The sequence below is a fragment of the Pristiophorus japonicus genome, chromosome 1 (genome assembly GCF_044704955.1).
Source record: "Pristiophorus japonicus isolate sPriJap1 chromosome 1, sPriJap1.hap1, whole genome shotgun sequence".
In the NCBI taxonomy this organism is placed as follows: Eukaryota; Metazoa; Chordata; class Chondrichthyes; family Pristiophoridae; genus Pristiophorus; species Pristiophorus japonicus.
Window position 1 is genome coordinate 199,661,880 of NC_091977.1, and position 14,163 is coordinate 199,676,042.

The 14,163-nt window shown below is 44.9% G+C and overlaps 1 protein-coding gene across 1 annotated transcript in view; it reads left to right on the top strand.

Annotated features, from left to right (window-relative positions):
- The window catches only part of LOC139268110 (ankyrin repeat and death domain-containing protein 1B-like), a 97,664-nt gene that overhangs the window by 43,396 nt on the left and 40,105 nt on the right, over positions 1 to 14,163 (top strand). The window contains exons 8-11 of the mRNA XM_070886129.1: positions 2,415 to 2,513; positions 3,547 to 3,645; positions 3,770 to 3,868; positions 5,288 to 5,386. Of these exons, the coding sequence (XP_070742230.1) occupies positions 2,415 to 2,513; positions 3,547 to 3,645; positions 3,770 to 3,868; positions 5,288 to 5,386 (396 nt within the window). The remainder of the gene's footprint in view (positions 1 to 2,414; positions 2,514 to 3,546; positions 3,646 to 3,769; positions 3,869 to 5,287; positions 5,387 to 14,163) is intronic.

The following is a 14,163-nucleotide window of genomic DNA, read 5'->3' on the forward strand; positions in this document are numbered from 1 at the left end:
ACACAGTGCCCACCCAGGCATAGTCATGATGAAGGTTATCGCCAGGTCCCACATCTGGTGGCCCGACATTGACTTGGACCTGGAGTCGTGCGTGCACCAGTGTAACACATGCTCACAACTGGGCAATGCTCCCAGGGAGGCTCCACTTAGTTTCTAGTCCTGGTCCTCAAAACCATGGTCCAGGATCCATGTGGATTATGCGGGCCCCTTTCTTGGAAAGATGTTCCTGGTTGTTGTGGAAGCCTACTCCAAATGGATTGAATGTGCAATAATGGCATCCAGCACATCCGCAGCCACCATTGATAGCCTCAGGGCCATGTTTGCAACCCATGGCTTACCCGACATTCTTGTCAGCGACAATGGTCCGTGCTTCACCAGCTCAATGAATTCATGACCCGTAATGGCATCAAACATGTCAGATTTGTCCCGTTCAAGCCCGCATCCAACGGTCAAGTGGAGCAGGCAGTCCAAACCATAAAGCAGAGCTTGAAACGTGTCACGGAAGGCTCCTTACAAACCCGCCTGTCCCGGGTACTGCTCAGCTACAGGACATGACCTCACTCACTTACCGGGGTTCCCCCTGCAGAATTACTAATGAAACGAGCACTCAAAACCAGGCTCTCCTTAGTACAGCCTGACCTCATTGATCAGGTGGAAACCAGGATTATCAGCAAATCATGTATAATGATCACGCGGCTGTATCATGCGACATCACTGTAAATGACCCTGTGTTTGTGCTGAATTACGGTCAGGGCCCCAAATGGGTCGCCGGCACTGTATTAGCCAAGGAGGGGAATAGAGTGTTTGTTGTCAAACTGCTTAATGGTCAAATGTGCAGAAAACATTTGGACCAAACCAAATTACGATTCACAGATAACCAGGAACCACCGAAAGAGGACCTCATCTTCAGCGACCCACCGACACACGCCCAATCGACAACAGACCTCGCTGTCAACTGCGAGGATGATCCCACCATCCCCAACAGTCCAGCCCAACCAGTCGCGCTGCAAGACAACAGTGGCCCAACCAACTGGCCCAGACCAGAAGCGACACTCAGACGTCAACCAGGGAGCGCAGGGCTCTGGGTCGCCTTAATCTGTAATCAACTCGCATCAAAGACTTTGGAGGGGGCGAATGATGTCATGTATGCAAACTCTTTGTATTCACTATGTAACTATGTACGATGTACCACCTGAGGGCGCTGCTGTTGGAGGCCTCAGGTGTGCAGGGGCATATAATAGGCGGTCAGCCATGCTGCCCCTCACTTTACAGTCGTATTAAATGGACTGAAGTCACACAGCTCTTACTCACAGTACATGGCCTCGTGAAGTTATTCGATGGTAATTGCAGACATAACAGTAACCAAGTTTGCTGATGATACAAATTTGGGTGGGAAAGCATGAAGTAAAAATCTGCAAAGGGTAAGTGAATGGGCAAACATTTGGCAGATGGAGTATAATGTGGGAAAATGTGAGTTATCCACTTTGGCAGAAAAAATAAAAAAGCAAATGATTATTCAAATGGCGAGAAATTACCAACTGCTGCAGTACAGAGGGACCTGGGGGTCCTTGTACATGAAACACAAAAAGTTAGTAAACAGGTACAGCAAGTAATCAGGAAGGCAAATGGAATATTGGCCTTTATTGCAAGGGGCATGGAGTATAAAAGCAGAGAAGTCTTGCTACAACTGTACAGGGTATTGGTGAGGCCACACCTGGAGTACTGCATACAGTTTTGGTCTCCTTATTTAAGGAAGGATATACTTGCATTGGAGGCAGTTCAGAGAAGGTTCACTAGGTTGATTCCAGAGATGAAGGGGTTGACCTATGAAGAAAGGTTGAGCAGGTTGGGCCTATACTGATTGGAGTTTAGAAGAATGAGAGGTGATCTTATTGAAACATATAAGATACTGAGGACGCTCGACAAGATAGATGCAGAGAGGATGTTTCCCTTCCTGAGGGAATCTAGAACTAGTTTCCAGGCATAATTTTAGAATAAGGAGTCGCCCATTTAGAACTGAGATGAGGAGGAACTTCTTCTCTCAGAGGATCGTAAATCTATGGAATTCTCTGCCCCTGAGAGCTGTGGAGGCTGGGTCATTGAATATATTTAAGGCGGAGATAGATAGATTTTTGGGCGATAAGGGAGTAAAAAGTTATGGGGAGCGGGCAGGGAAGTGGAGTTGAGCCCAAGATTATATCAGCCATGATCTTATTGAATGGCGGAGCAGGTTCAAGGGGCATAATGGTCTACTCCTGCTCCTATTTCTTATGTTCTTATGTTCTTATGTAATGTGTTTCGAAATGGATTCTGCTGTAAATTCTCGCCATCTCAATTACCTGTGCAGTGAATATTTGTTTATATGATGCATCAATACATTACAACCTAATCTAACAGCTTTCCATTGTTGACAGGAAGGTGAGACTGCGTTCTTTCTGGCTGCGATGGGAGATCACCAGAAATGTGTGACACTGCTGCTGGAAGCAGGAAGTGACATTAGTATTTTACCAAAGGTACCTCAAAACATTTGTAGCCTTTTTAAAGGAACTCTTCACTTAATTTGGTGAGGCTTCTTCTATATATTTATATAAATAACTATCAGCTCTTCCACCTCTTGATCAAATGTGAGGCAAAGAGTCTGAGATTCCTTTAGCCTCCAGCCTGAACTGGGTGTCGTGCACGGAGTGTGCATACTACTGGTAGGCCCGAGTCCAACCCGGGCCTTATTAATATTAATTGGGAGAGCTGCCGTGGCCTGTCAAGCCTTCACTCAGCTCATCCATTTTCAGGAAATGCTGCTAACTCCTGAGGGAGCAGCAACAGGTGGTGGGGGGGGAGGGTGCGGGAGAAGGAGGCTAAGGGTTTGGGGAGGAGAGGGGAGGGAGGAAAGAGGAGGAGTGGAAAGGGAAGGGGAGGAGAGGGGCGGGGAGAGGGGAGGAGAGGGGGCAGGGAGGAGGAGGGGAGGAGTGGAAAGGAGGAGTGGAGGGGAGGAGATGAGAGGGGGCAGGGAGAAGGAGGAGGGGAGGGAGAGAGGTGCAAAGGGGTGTGCCGACCACTTAAGATGCCCGAGCGGGACAGTCCCGACGTCAGATTTATTTTTAATTTTGTTTTCCAAAATTGATGATGATGACCGTGATTTTATTGAAATAAAGTTAGCTCATTTAACATGATCAACTTGAATAATTTTATTGAAATTACTTCTAAAAGATTGGAGATTAAACTACACCACTGTCTTCCTCATCTAAAGCCCCACGAGGAAGTGTTTCGGTGTTAGCTGTAGTTTCAGTGCTTCCATGCATTATTGGGTGAACCCTGCAGTGAAACATAAAGATATAAATTTGTAAATAAAGATATGGTGTAGTTGAAATTTTCAATTGTGAAAATTGAGATTTCAACAAAACGTTGTCACGTGGTAGTTTGAGAGATGGAGGGTGTACAGCAGCCTCACTGAAGTGAATCCTAATGCTGCTTCATTTTTAAGCATAGTTTTTTTTGCCGTAAGATTTAAATACATTTAAAATTTGATGATGTATAATTTCCTTTCAGACCAATTTGAGTATTTTGCAGATCGCAGCAGAGAGAGGTGATATTTCCATGGCTTCGATTCTTATCGATGCTGGAATTTCATGCAATAGTCAAAATAATGTAAGTACCGTGGGCTGTATCGGAGTAAAAAAAATCATGCCTCAACTCAGAATTACAAGTCTTAGAATAGTGATACAGTGGTGTGATACAGTCCTGTGACTTTTCTTTTTCGAATCTCTTATAGAGAAAGGAAACACCCCTACATTTAGCTGTTAAAAACAAACACACCTCAGTTGCACAGCTCCTCGTGGAATCCATGTGTGATGTTAATATTTTGGATGAGGTAAGTCTTTAAAAGCTAATTATTCTGTTTGGATTCAGACAAATAAGAGTATGTGACAGAGTTGCTGGGAATAGATTAGAGAAGGGCTGATTTTCCTCTGATTTGGAGGAATGCTTAGCTCCAGGATGCAAAGCAGAACAAAAGCTTTGTAGAGACTGCTAATGCTGGGCGTTCACCCACTTTGAGGTACCCTGGATTTCAGGGGGTTTCCTCCAAGGGGGAACAGAATGCCTCAAGTGGATGCAAACATTCTAATCCAATGCAAATGAGGTGGGAGGGACCTAGAGTATCTCCCACCTCATTATCTTCCCTCACTACTGGGCAGGAACCCATTAGAAAGGGCACTGAGAAGAAGTAGTCGTTCGACCTTGTGTCCAACACCTCTCAGATTGGAGGATCTGAGAAGCTTGGGTAACAAGGCCATGGACACTAACAAAGTCAAATGCCTCTTTTTTTCCAGGGCTAGCGGGAACATTTCCAGGATTGGAGGCCTGCTGGCTGCTGTTTTCGGATAGCAGTCACAAGGGCCCACATCCAGTGACCATTATTGCTGCTGCAGGCATCTCAAGCCTGTAGCAGAGGGTAGATTCCCACCCCCAATTCCAGGTGTAAGGCCCTGCCGGAAGCCTGGCCTGCATCTGGAGTGCACCACATCTAGGCTATGCACACCATTCCAGGTGGCTTCAGGTCACATTAACACTTTAGATCTGTTTTATGCCCATGCTGGTGGGAGAAGGGGCAGGGTTGAGGGAAATTAGCCCTAATATTTTCAATTCAGTCCTTCACCAAGTGCTTCTCCTTTCAGCTGTTAAAAAGCTTATTGAATTTTGCTAGCAATTTAAAATATTTGATAAACTGATATATAGTATTAAAACTGCACCCGATTGCCATAAAAATGGAAGAATGTTAATGAAAATCTAGTGAATGAGTTAAAGGGACAGGTGATAAAATTCAGATCATTTGAACTAGCCACAAAATTGTTCTTTTTATGTTAATTATTTAAGTTGCTTTTTTAATGTAATTTGGAGACCATCCCATGGGCATAAACACTACTCCTTACTCTAAAGGTTGATTCCCAGAATCAAACATCAATTAAACAAACAAGAAGATAGTTTCTAAATGGCTTCTCATGCTTAACTAAAGGAAGCAACACAATGGATGTCTATTCCTCTGGCCCCATAACTGAATGTGTTTTCCTTGCTGGCCCATTGTCAGCGTACATTGAGAGAAGTGGCAGTATCCTTGGCTCTCATCTCCTGTTGGGTACTTAACCTTTGAAATGGTCTCAATGTTCCAGAATTAATGTGTTGTGGATTATTCGCAGAGCAAAAAGAAAATAATGAATAGCAAACCTGGTACAGTGCCGTAGGGAACAATTAAAAATGTTTTTAGACAAATCAATCTTTTGTTGCTCTCCAGAGAAACCAGAATCCGTTGCATCTGGCAGCTGAGCTTGGAAGAGCTGATTTAGTGGAACTTCTCCTGAAAGCAAAAATTGACCTAAAGCAAAAGGACAAGGTTTGTTGTGTGGATACAGTGGGAGATATTGGATGGTGTCCAGGATATTGAAATGTTGTTGGGGTACATACATTACAGTTCAACATGGGCTGTGTTCAGGATTTAATTGGTCAAAGTTAAAATAGGTAGTAGTGTGGATTCACTGTTAATTTAGCAGGCGAAGTTGACATGGAAAGGTCAAGCACATGCCCAAATGCACTCAACAAGTAAATGTTGAAATTGCTTTAGATGTTGTGTCAAATCTAAACCCTGGTGGTATTTGTTAATTTTCATTAGAAATTCTTTGACTAGCTTTTAAAAGTAGCAAATATTGCAGTGGATTCAGCAAGGAATGATTTGGGTTGCTTGTTTAAATATGAAAGCTATTGGCACAGTGTATGACAGCAGCTGCTATGCTAAGGGTATAAGCAGATCCTTAGAGTATACATCCACAGAGATGCTAAACATATCAGTGGACCACACATAAATACACTTATGAAATTATATTGAGGTTTTGGAAATGATTCAAAGAAAGGCAGTAAAGATGGTACTGGATCTGAAATGAATGTGCTATGAAGACATAGAGAGGTTAACAGGTTGTCACTTGAATGGGCTGGGAGCAATTTGATCCAAAATTTTAAGTCATGAAAGGAATTTATTTTTGGTCAGCCAAGTGTTTGATGCATGGAAACTCATCACCATACTTCAGGGTCTACAAACCAAACTACTGGGAATCCACATAGGTAGAGTTTCTGTTGGCCCGATATGGAATGCACACACTCCTTCTATAGGGATATATATCACTTACCCAAGTCCAGAGACCTTAGCTACTGCTTGGCATGAACTAAAAATTAGAGGACCTCAAGTGTGCACAGATGTATTGTTGGAGTTGAATCTACTAAATCTGTGCAGTTAGCCAATTGCTAGTAAGTTTCTCGCTGCTTTCCCACCCTTCCCATTAGAGAATTGGCATGCAGCATTATCTGGAGTTGAATGGGAAGACTCTAACCCTCTGTGACTGGTCTGCCACTCCTGGTTCCAGTAATGAGCAGAGGCTGGCTGATAACTCATCAGTGGTGTTATGGAAAACTGTGGACCTGCCAGGCTCAGAAATGGGTTCACTGAGTCAGGCAGCATCTGTGGAGAGAGAAACAGAGTTAATGTTTTAGGTCATGACACATTAGCTCTGTTTCTCTCTCCACAGATGCTGCCTGACCTGCTGAGTATTTCCACCATTTTCTGTTTTTATTTCAGATTTCCAGCATCCACGATATTTTGCTTTTGTATGGGTTCACTGAGTCTACTACAGAGGCTTGATTCAGTTCTTATCTTCATATTGGGTACATCATTTGGATCCAATTTGGTCCCAACTAGTCACAAGTTGCTCAATAGATATCTGACAAGCATGGGTTTGAACATTCGCAAGATGAATGGCAGGTGCCAGGAATGGCGTGGTGAGCAGCACACCATATCCTATTGGCTCCACCAGTTCAAAGATTTGAACTTTAGCAGCAGCTTCTTGCCTCTCTGCAAAATAGGCATTGTAAGCAGCAAGTTGTGGATATATGAGTGAGTGAGTGTTTTCATACTCAGTCAGCTACCAAGCAATGCCTTCCAGCAGCTGTCACTACACAGGACACCTTATGACATGCCAGACACCTTGATGTTCTAACACCCAGGTCTAATACTGCATATCAAACTTACTCATCAACAAATGAATCCAGGTCTTCGTGAGAGGGTTTTCACAGAGATTTGCACTAACTCTGAAGTTGCCTGTCTCCAGACTCCTCAACGACAGGTGGGCACAGGCTGGAGTCTGTCCTCCCTGCAACTGTTTCCCCTTTTTGCCACAAATCCGGCTGGTTCTGTATCTTGAACATGGGATGGAGTAGGCCTTCAATTGTATGCCTGAGAGTTCTGAAACATGAAGAATAGTTGTTTATGCATGTCTTATATGCCACTAATGTATCTACATTAGGACTTTTCCTTCATTGAAGAATAACCAAAGTGCCATTCACCCCTTCTCTGTATGATTCCAAAGAACTGTGTCCAGGCTGAAGTTGGCTTTCACTAGGACCCCCAGATAGCAATATGAATCAACACTTGGGAATGAAGCCCTTTTTGTATTTTCCATGAAATACTTTCAGAACTCCCTCCTGAGTTGTACAAAACCATAATAGCATACTTGGATGCACCACCATAGTCCAATGTTCAACCCAAATTGAATCCATTGTTGAAGATGTTCAGTGGAACAGAGTAGAGGGTAATTTCCACACCCCCAGTGAGACTGATGCTTGAAGGAAAAGGTTGGAGAATTGGTGCAATAGTGAATTTACCCCCAATGTTCTGGTGAGCCTCCAAAAAACACAATATGATCAGTGTAAAGGAGCGCTTGGAAATGCCTGGAACAAACCATCTGAGACTGTCCCTTATATTATCCAACATATCACTTGTAAAGACTTTGAATCGGATTGGTAACAGTGGACAACTTGCTTCACTCCTCTTTTGAAAGAAATAAGTTGCGGGAATCTCCCTCGCATCTAACCTTACATGGATCTTGGAGCTGGAGTACATATCTCAAATAAAATCCAAGATTTGGCCACATTTCTCCGATAACTTCCAGCTCCTTCATGAAGCACTAGTTAAAAATCTTGGGTTTCCCCAAGCATTACGATACTTTGCAATCTTGTATAAAGACAAATTGCCGTACACATTTCCCAGCAGAAAAAAATCCAGCCTGAAACGTTTTGATTTCTATGTGGCCCTCCAAAGTATCCCTATCTCGACTCTATTTTTTCTCCCCTTGTCCACTCTCTTCCCAACTACATCCGCGACTCCTTGACGCCCTCCGTCATTTTAACAGTTTCCAGTTTCCCAGCCCCAACAGTCTCCTTTTCACCATGGATGTCCAATCCCTCTACACTTCCATCTCCCACCAGGATGGCCTCAGGGCTCTCCGCTTCTTCCTTGAGCAGAGGCCCAACCAGTCCCTATCCACCATCACCTTCCTCCTCCTGGCTGAACTTGTTCTCACATTGAACAACTTCTCTTTTAACTCCACTCACTTCTTCCAAATTAAAGGTGTTGCTATGGGAACCCACATGGGTCCTAGCTATGCCTGCTTTTTCGTGGGATATGTGGAACATTCTCTGTTCCAGTCCTTCTCGGGTCCCCTCCCGTACACCTTTTTCCGGTACATTGATGACTATCTCGGTGCCCTTTCCTTCTCTCGCCCTGAACTTGAAAATTTCATTCACTTTGCATCCAATTTCCACCCTTCCCTCACCTTCACATGGTCCATCTCCGACTCTTCCCTTCCCTTCCTCGACTTCTCCGTCTCCATCTCTGGGGATAGGCTTTCGACCAATATCCACTAAAAGCCCACTGACTCCCACAGCTACCTGGACTACACTTCCTCCCACCCCGCATCCTGTAAGGACTCCATTCCATTCTCCCAGTTTCTCCGTTTCCTCGCATCTGCTCTCACGATGCCACCTTTCACACCGGTGCCTCTGACATGTCTTCCTTTTTCCGCAACAGAGGATTCCCTTCCGCCATGGTTAACATGGCCCTCGACCGTGTCTGTTCTATTTTCCGCACCTCTACTCTCACCCCTTTCCCTCCCTCTCGGAACCATGACTGAGTTCCCCTTGTCCTCACCTTTCACCCCACCAACCTCCACATTCAACGGATCATCCTCCGCCATTTCTGCCACCTCCAGCGTGATTCCACCACCAATCACATCTTCCCCTCAGCATTCCGAAGGGACCGCTCCCTCCGTGACACCCTGGTCCATTCTGCAGTCACTCCCGGCACCCCCTCCCCTTCCCACGGCACCTTCCCATGCAAGTGCAGGAGATGCAACACCTGCCCGTTTACCTCCTCCCTTCCCACTATCCAGGGCCCCAAATACTTCTTCCAGGTGAAACAGCGATTTACTTGTACTTCTTTCAATTACTAAAATACACTGTATTCGCTGCTCATGATGTGGTCTTCTCTACATTGGGGAGACCAAGCGTAGATTGGATGACTGCTTTGCGGTGTCCCTGAGCCTGTCACTTTAATTCTCCACTCCACTCCCACTCTGATATCTCCATCCTCAGACGCCTCCACTGTTCCAATGAAGCTCAATGCAAGCTCGAGGAACAGCACCTCATCTTTCATTTAGGCACTTTACAGCCTTCTGGACTCAACATCGAGTTCAACAATTTCAGAGTGTAACCGCTGCCAATCTTTGGCTCCCTCCCACCTCAGAGCCTGTTTCTTTTTCTCTCTTTGTCTCGAATGGCAGTTGGTCATTATCCCACCATTCACACCCTGTCTTGATTAATGTTTTTCTAACTCCTGGCATTAGCATTTGGATTCGGCCCATCATCCCTTTTTGTCTCTCTAATCTCTCCCGTCTTCCAACCTATCACAGACCTTCCCTTTTGTTCTTTCTTCCCCTCCCCCTTTCAGTGCTTGTTAAGAATCTGTTCTTTCCGAACACTCTCCAGTTCTGACGAAGGGTCATCGGCCCAAAAAGTTAACTCTGCTTTCTCTCCACAGATTCTGCCTGACCCACTGAGATTTCCAGCATTTTCTGTTTTTATTCCAGATTCCAGCATTCACAGCATTTTGCTTTGGCTCCAAAGTATCTGACATGCATGCCGTGACAATCTGAAAAACCATCTTAAGAGCTACTAATAACAATGAGACACCTTTTTTTGGTCTCACTACAGTCCCCTTTTTGAAGAATAGGAATCATAATTGCGCTACAGAATGTGCGAGCCATAAGTAGAATCATATTCACCAACCTTAGAAGGCAGCTGAAAGTTTTTGGTACTGATCTCGAAGACCATTCCCATTCCTTGTGTACAGCAGCGGTTAAGAAGTCAGCATGAATTCCATCCATACCTGTTGCCCTGGCATTAGCAAGATGATATGGCATGAAATATACTTCTTCCTTGCAAACTGGTTTGTTAAGGACTTCTATCCATGCATTGTGCTCCACTGTCTTTTCCAATCTCCATGTAGATGGGGCCAATTCAGTATAATAATCTCTCCAGGCTTCAAGGTTGCTCTCATGGATTTGTTATAGATAATGGAGGGAGGCCATTGGTGGAGGGGGGCAATGGGGGACCACATGGGGGGGGGGAAGGGGAGGGAGGCCATTGGTGGAGGGGGACAATGGGGGACCACGTGGGGGGGGAGAGAAGGGAGGCCATTGGTGGAGGGGGACAATGGGGGACCACGTGGGGGGGGGGGGGAGAGAAGGGAGGCCATTGGTGGAGTGGCCAATGGGGGACCAGGTGGTGGGGGGGAGAGAAGGGAGGCCATTGGTGGAGTGGACAATGGGGGACCACGTGGGGTGGAAGAGAACACTGAGAAGTGTAGAGGAACAAAGGGACCTTGGAGTGCAGGTCCACAGATCCCTGAAGGTAGCAGGCCAGGTAGATAAGGTGGTTAAGAAGGCATATGGAATACTTGCCTTTATGTCGGGGCATGGAATACAAGAACAAGGAGGTTATGCTTGAACTGTATAAAACACTCATCAGGCCAAAGCTGGAGTACTGCGTACAGTTCTGGTCACCACATTCCAGGAAGGATGTGATTGCACTGGAGAGGGTGCAGAGGAGATTTACGAGGATGTTGCCTGGACTGGAGAATTTTCACTATGAGTAAAGATTGGATAGGCTGGGTTTATTTTCTTTGGAACAGAGGAGGCTGAGGGGAGACCTAATTGAGGTGTATAAAATGATGAGGGACCGAGATAGAGTGGATAGGACGGACCTGTTTCCCTTGGCAGAGGGGTCAACAACCAGGGGGCGCAGATTTAGAGTAATTGGGGGAAGGTTTAGAGGGGATTTGAGGGGAAATTTCTTCACCCAGAGGGTGGTGGGGGTCAGGAATTCACTGCCTGAGAGGGTGGTAGAGGCAGGAACCCTCACCACATTTAAAAAATACTTAGATGTGCACTTGAAGTGCCGTAACCTACAGGGCTACGGACCAAGAGCTGGAAAGTGGGATTAGGCTGGATAGCTCTTGGTCGACCGGCGCGGACACAATGGGCCGAAATGGCCTCCTTCCGTGCTGTAAATTTCTATGGCTCTATAATGCTGACTTGACAATCATTGCCACTTGCCCAGAGGAGCTCATTCATTTTAAGTTAGACAGAAGTCTTTATCTAATGGGAAATGATTTAGGATGTTTTTTCTGTAGTTGCAAACTCCTGCAGATGAATGGAACTCATTTAATCCTGCTTCATTTCCCTAATAACACTCTTGATATCATAATATTTTGCATCATCACCTACCCTCAGAAATTCTTGATTGCTGTAAAGAGGCTTGAAATACCTCTTTAAAGGCCAGGGGGAGAAATTTGGTCGCTCCTCTGTTATGGTGTTAATTGAGGTGGGCGGTACTTTTAGCCTTGAAAAAGTTGCGCCTCCTGCCCAGAAATTTGTCAGAATTGGTCGAAGAGCTGGCGGGTACTAAATCAACTGTTGCATACCAGAGCTGGGGGATGCTAACGAAAATGCTAGCGCTAAATTTAACAGAGTCATTGCGCATGAGCCGAACTCCGACTTAGATCCCGGGAAAAGCCGAGTCTTAAAGGCATGGCCTAGTAATGCATCCATTAAAGTTTTCAAAATCACAATTTCTCAAGCTGAACTGTTATTTCTGTTTGCCGCTGCAAATTCGGCGGCTCACCACCGTGCTGTGTGTAAACGTTGCACTGACTGTGACTTCTGAGGGAAACGCTTCCCCATCCCTTTAATTGGCCACAGTTAACGACTCTGCAAGCCTGTATCGACTGTTTTTCCAGACATTGTTCTTGGCGGCTGCAAAATGAGGCGGCCGCACCTCATTTTCCAACCGGGGTGCGAGCGTGGGCATTGCACCAGGAATACGTCATGATCGGAGTGATCGTCAGCAACCAGGAGCTACTGGTTTGCGTCCCCCTTGAGTGTCTAATGAATTTTCGGTCGGGGCGCTAAACGCTCCGCTCCCGGTCAGTAACCTCTTATGCTTCCATTGACGCCCTCTCTGGCCGCTAACTGAGGTGTTAGTCCAGCCCCTACTGTCTTTCATCTGACATCTGTCTTTCTTTTTGCAATTACCTTAATAGGACCTTGCTTAATAAATGAGCAGCTAAGAGAATGTAGCTTCCGTCTGTTTTTGATGTCAGCTTGAGACAAAAAAAATCATTGGCCATCATCCATTATAAAGTTCATCCTATTAACAGTCATACAGATTTGGTTCCAGGCTTAGTAGTTGGAAATATACAACATTTAGAACATTTAGATAAGCTTGTTTACTCAGAGTATTGTAAGGCTGTGAAATTCACTTCCAGGATTAGAGCTTGAGACAGAAACCATGCCAACATTCAAGATTAGATTGGATAAGTGGATGAAGAAAAATGGGATAAGTGGATGAAGAAAAATGGGATAAAGTGATACGGGATCAGGGTGGGTAAATGTGATGAGGATTGTTTGCTTGTGTGGAGGGTAAACGTTATAGCGTCTATTTATAGCTATGTAAATATCGTTCTCGTGGCTGACCATCTTGGCCTGATCACTTATAGAACAGAGGTCGTCAACCACTCTAAATTAGCAGACAGCGTTTGTCGTGAGGCCATCGCCTTGCTCAAACAGCTAAGAGCAGTCTTCTTTATGATGAAGTAATCTGAAATTCCCTGCAAAGTCAAACAATGTGATTGGAAAGCAAAGGGCATACCAAGGTAATCAATCATGAAAGGCAGTCCCTCAAAATGAGGATGACTTGTTTACGTGCCGAAAAGGGATAAGTTCACAGGTGTTTTAATGAAGGACCTAATATTCCAGATCCCGAACTACATCTTGAAGGGTGGAAGATGCCTGTGCGTGGATTTTTTTAACGTGTGGTGGCCGTTGCACCTCAGTCACCACACGGGCTTGACAGAGCTAGGTTTTGGTCCAGTGGCAAGGATTAACCAAGATGACTGGAGACCAGATCTGCTGCACGGACCTAGTGTGCACACATATCGCAGTGTGGGTTGGCCCGTGCTGCCCCTGGGCCCTCAGCTCTTCTGGGCCCCAAACTCTCGCCTCTCCTGGGCTCCAATCACATCCCTCTACGAACTCTTGCCGCTCCTTCGCCCCGACCTCGCCGCTCCTGCTGTACCTGCCCACACTGCAGTCAGCCGTCAATAATGATCAATTGTTTATGCAGAGCCAAGAGAAGAAAACATAAGAACATAGCGCATGAATAAATCCATCAAATGCACTACTTCCATCTACCATGTTCAGTCTGTCCTCTATGGACTGTATCCCATCCATTTAATGCTTTGTGATCTCCAAAGATAACCAAGAAAATAGAGTATTCATCCATGCAGCTTCACTATTAAATAATGGTCTGCCAACGTTAATTGACAAGAATTCCGCTATTCTAGCTACAGCAACAGAGGACCTTCAAGTGGATATATTTTTCTCTCAATCCTGGAAGACACAAGGGTAGAAATGATCAATTGTTTTATGGTATGAACAATTAATGTGTTTATACCAAGGTCCTTTCTGTAATATTTTTATGCAAGTGTTAATTTGTTTATTTTAAACAGGTTATTGCTTGAATATCTGCATTAAAATAGTAATGAATATGTTAAAGCTTCATACAGAAGCGTGCTTTTTGTAATATCTACCATATGACAACAAATCGAAAAATGGAATGTAAAACATCAATTAAGGAGTAACTCTTTACATTTGGAGTTGTTAACTCACAGAATAGTGAATGTGGAGGCAATTGGTGCACTTAAAAATAAATTGATGCATTCCTGATTAC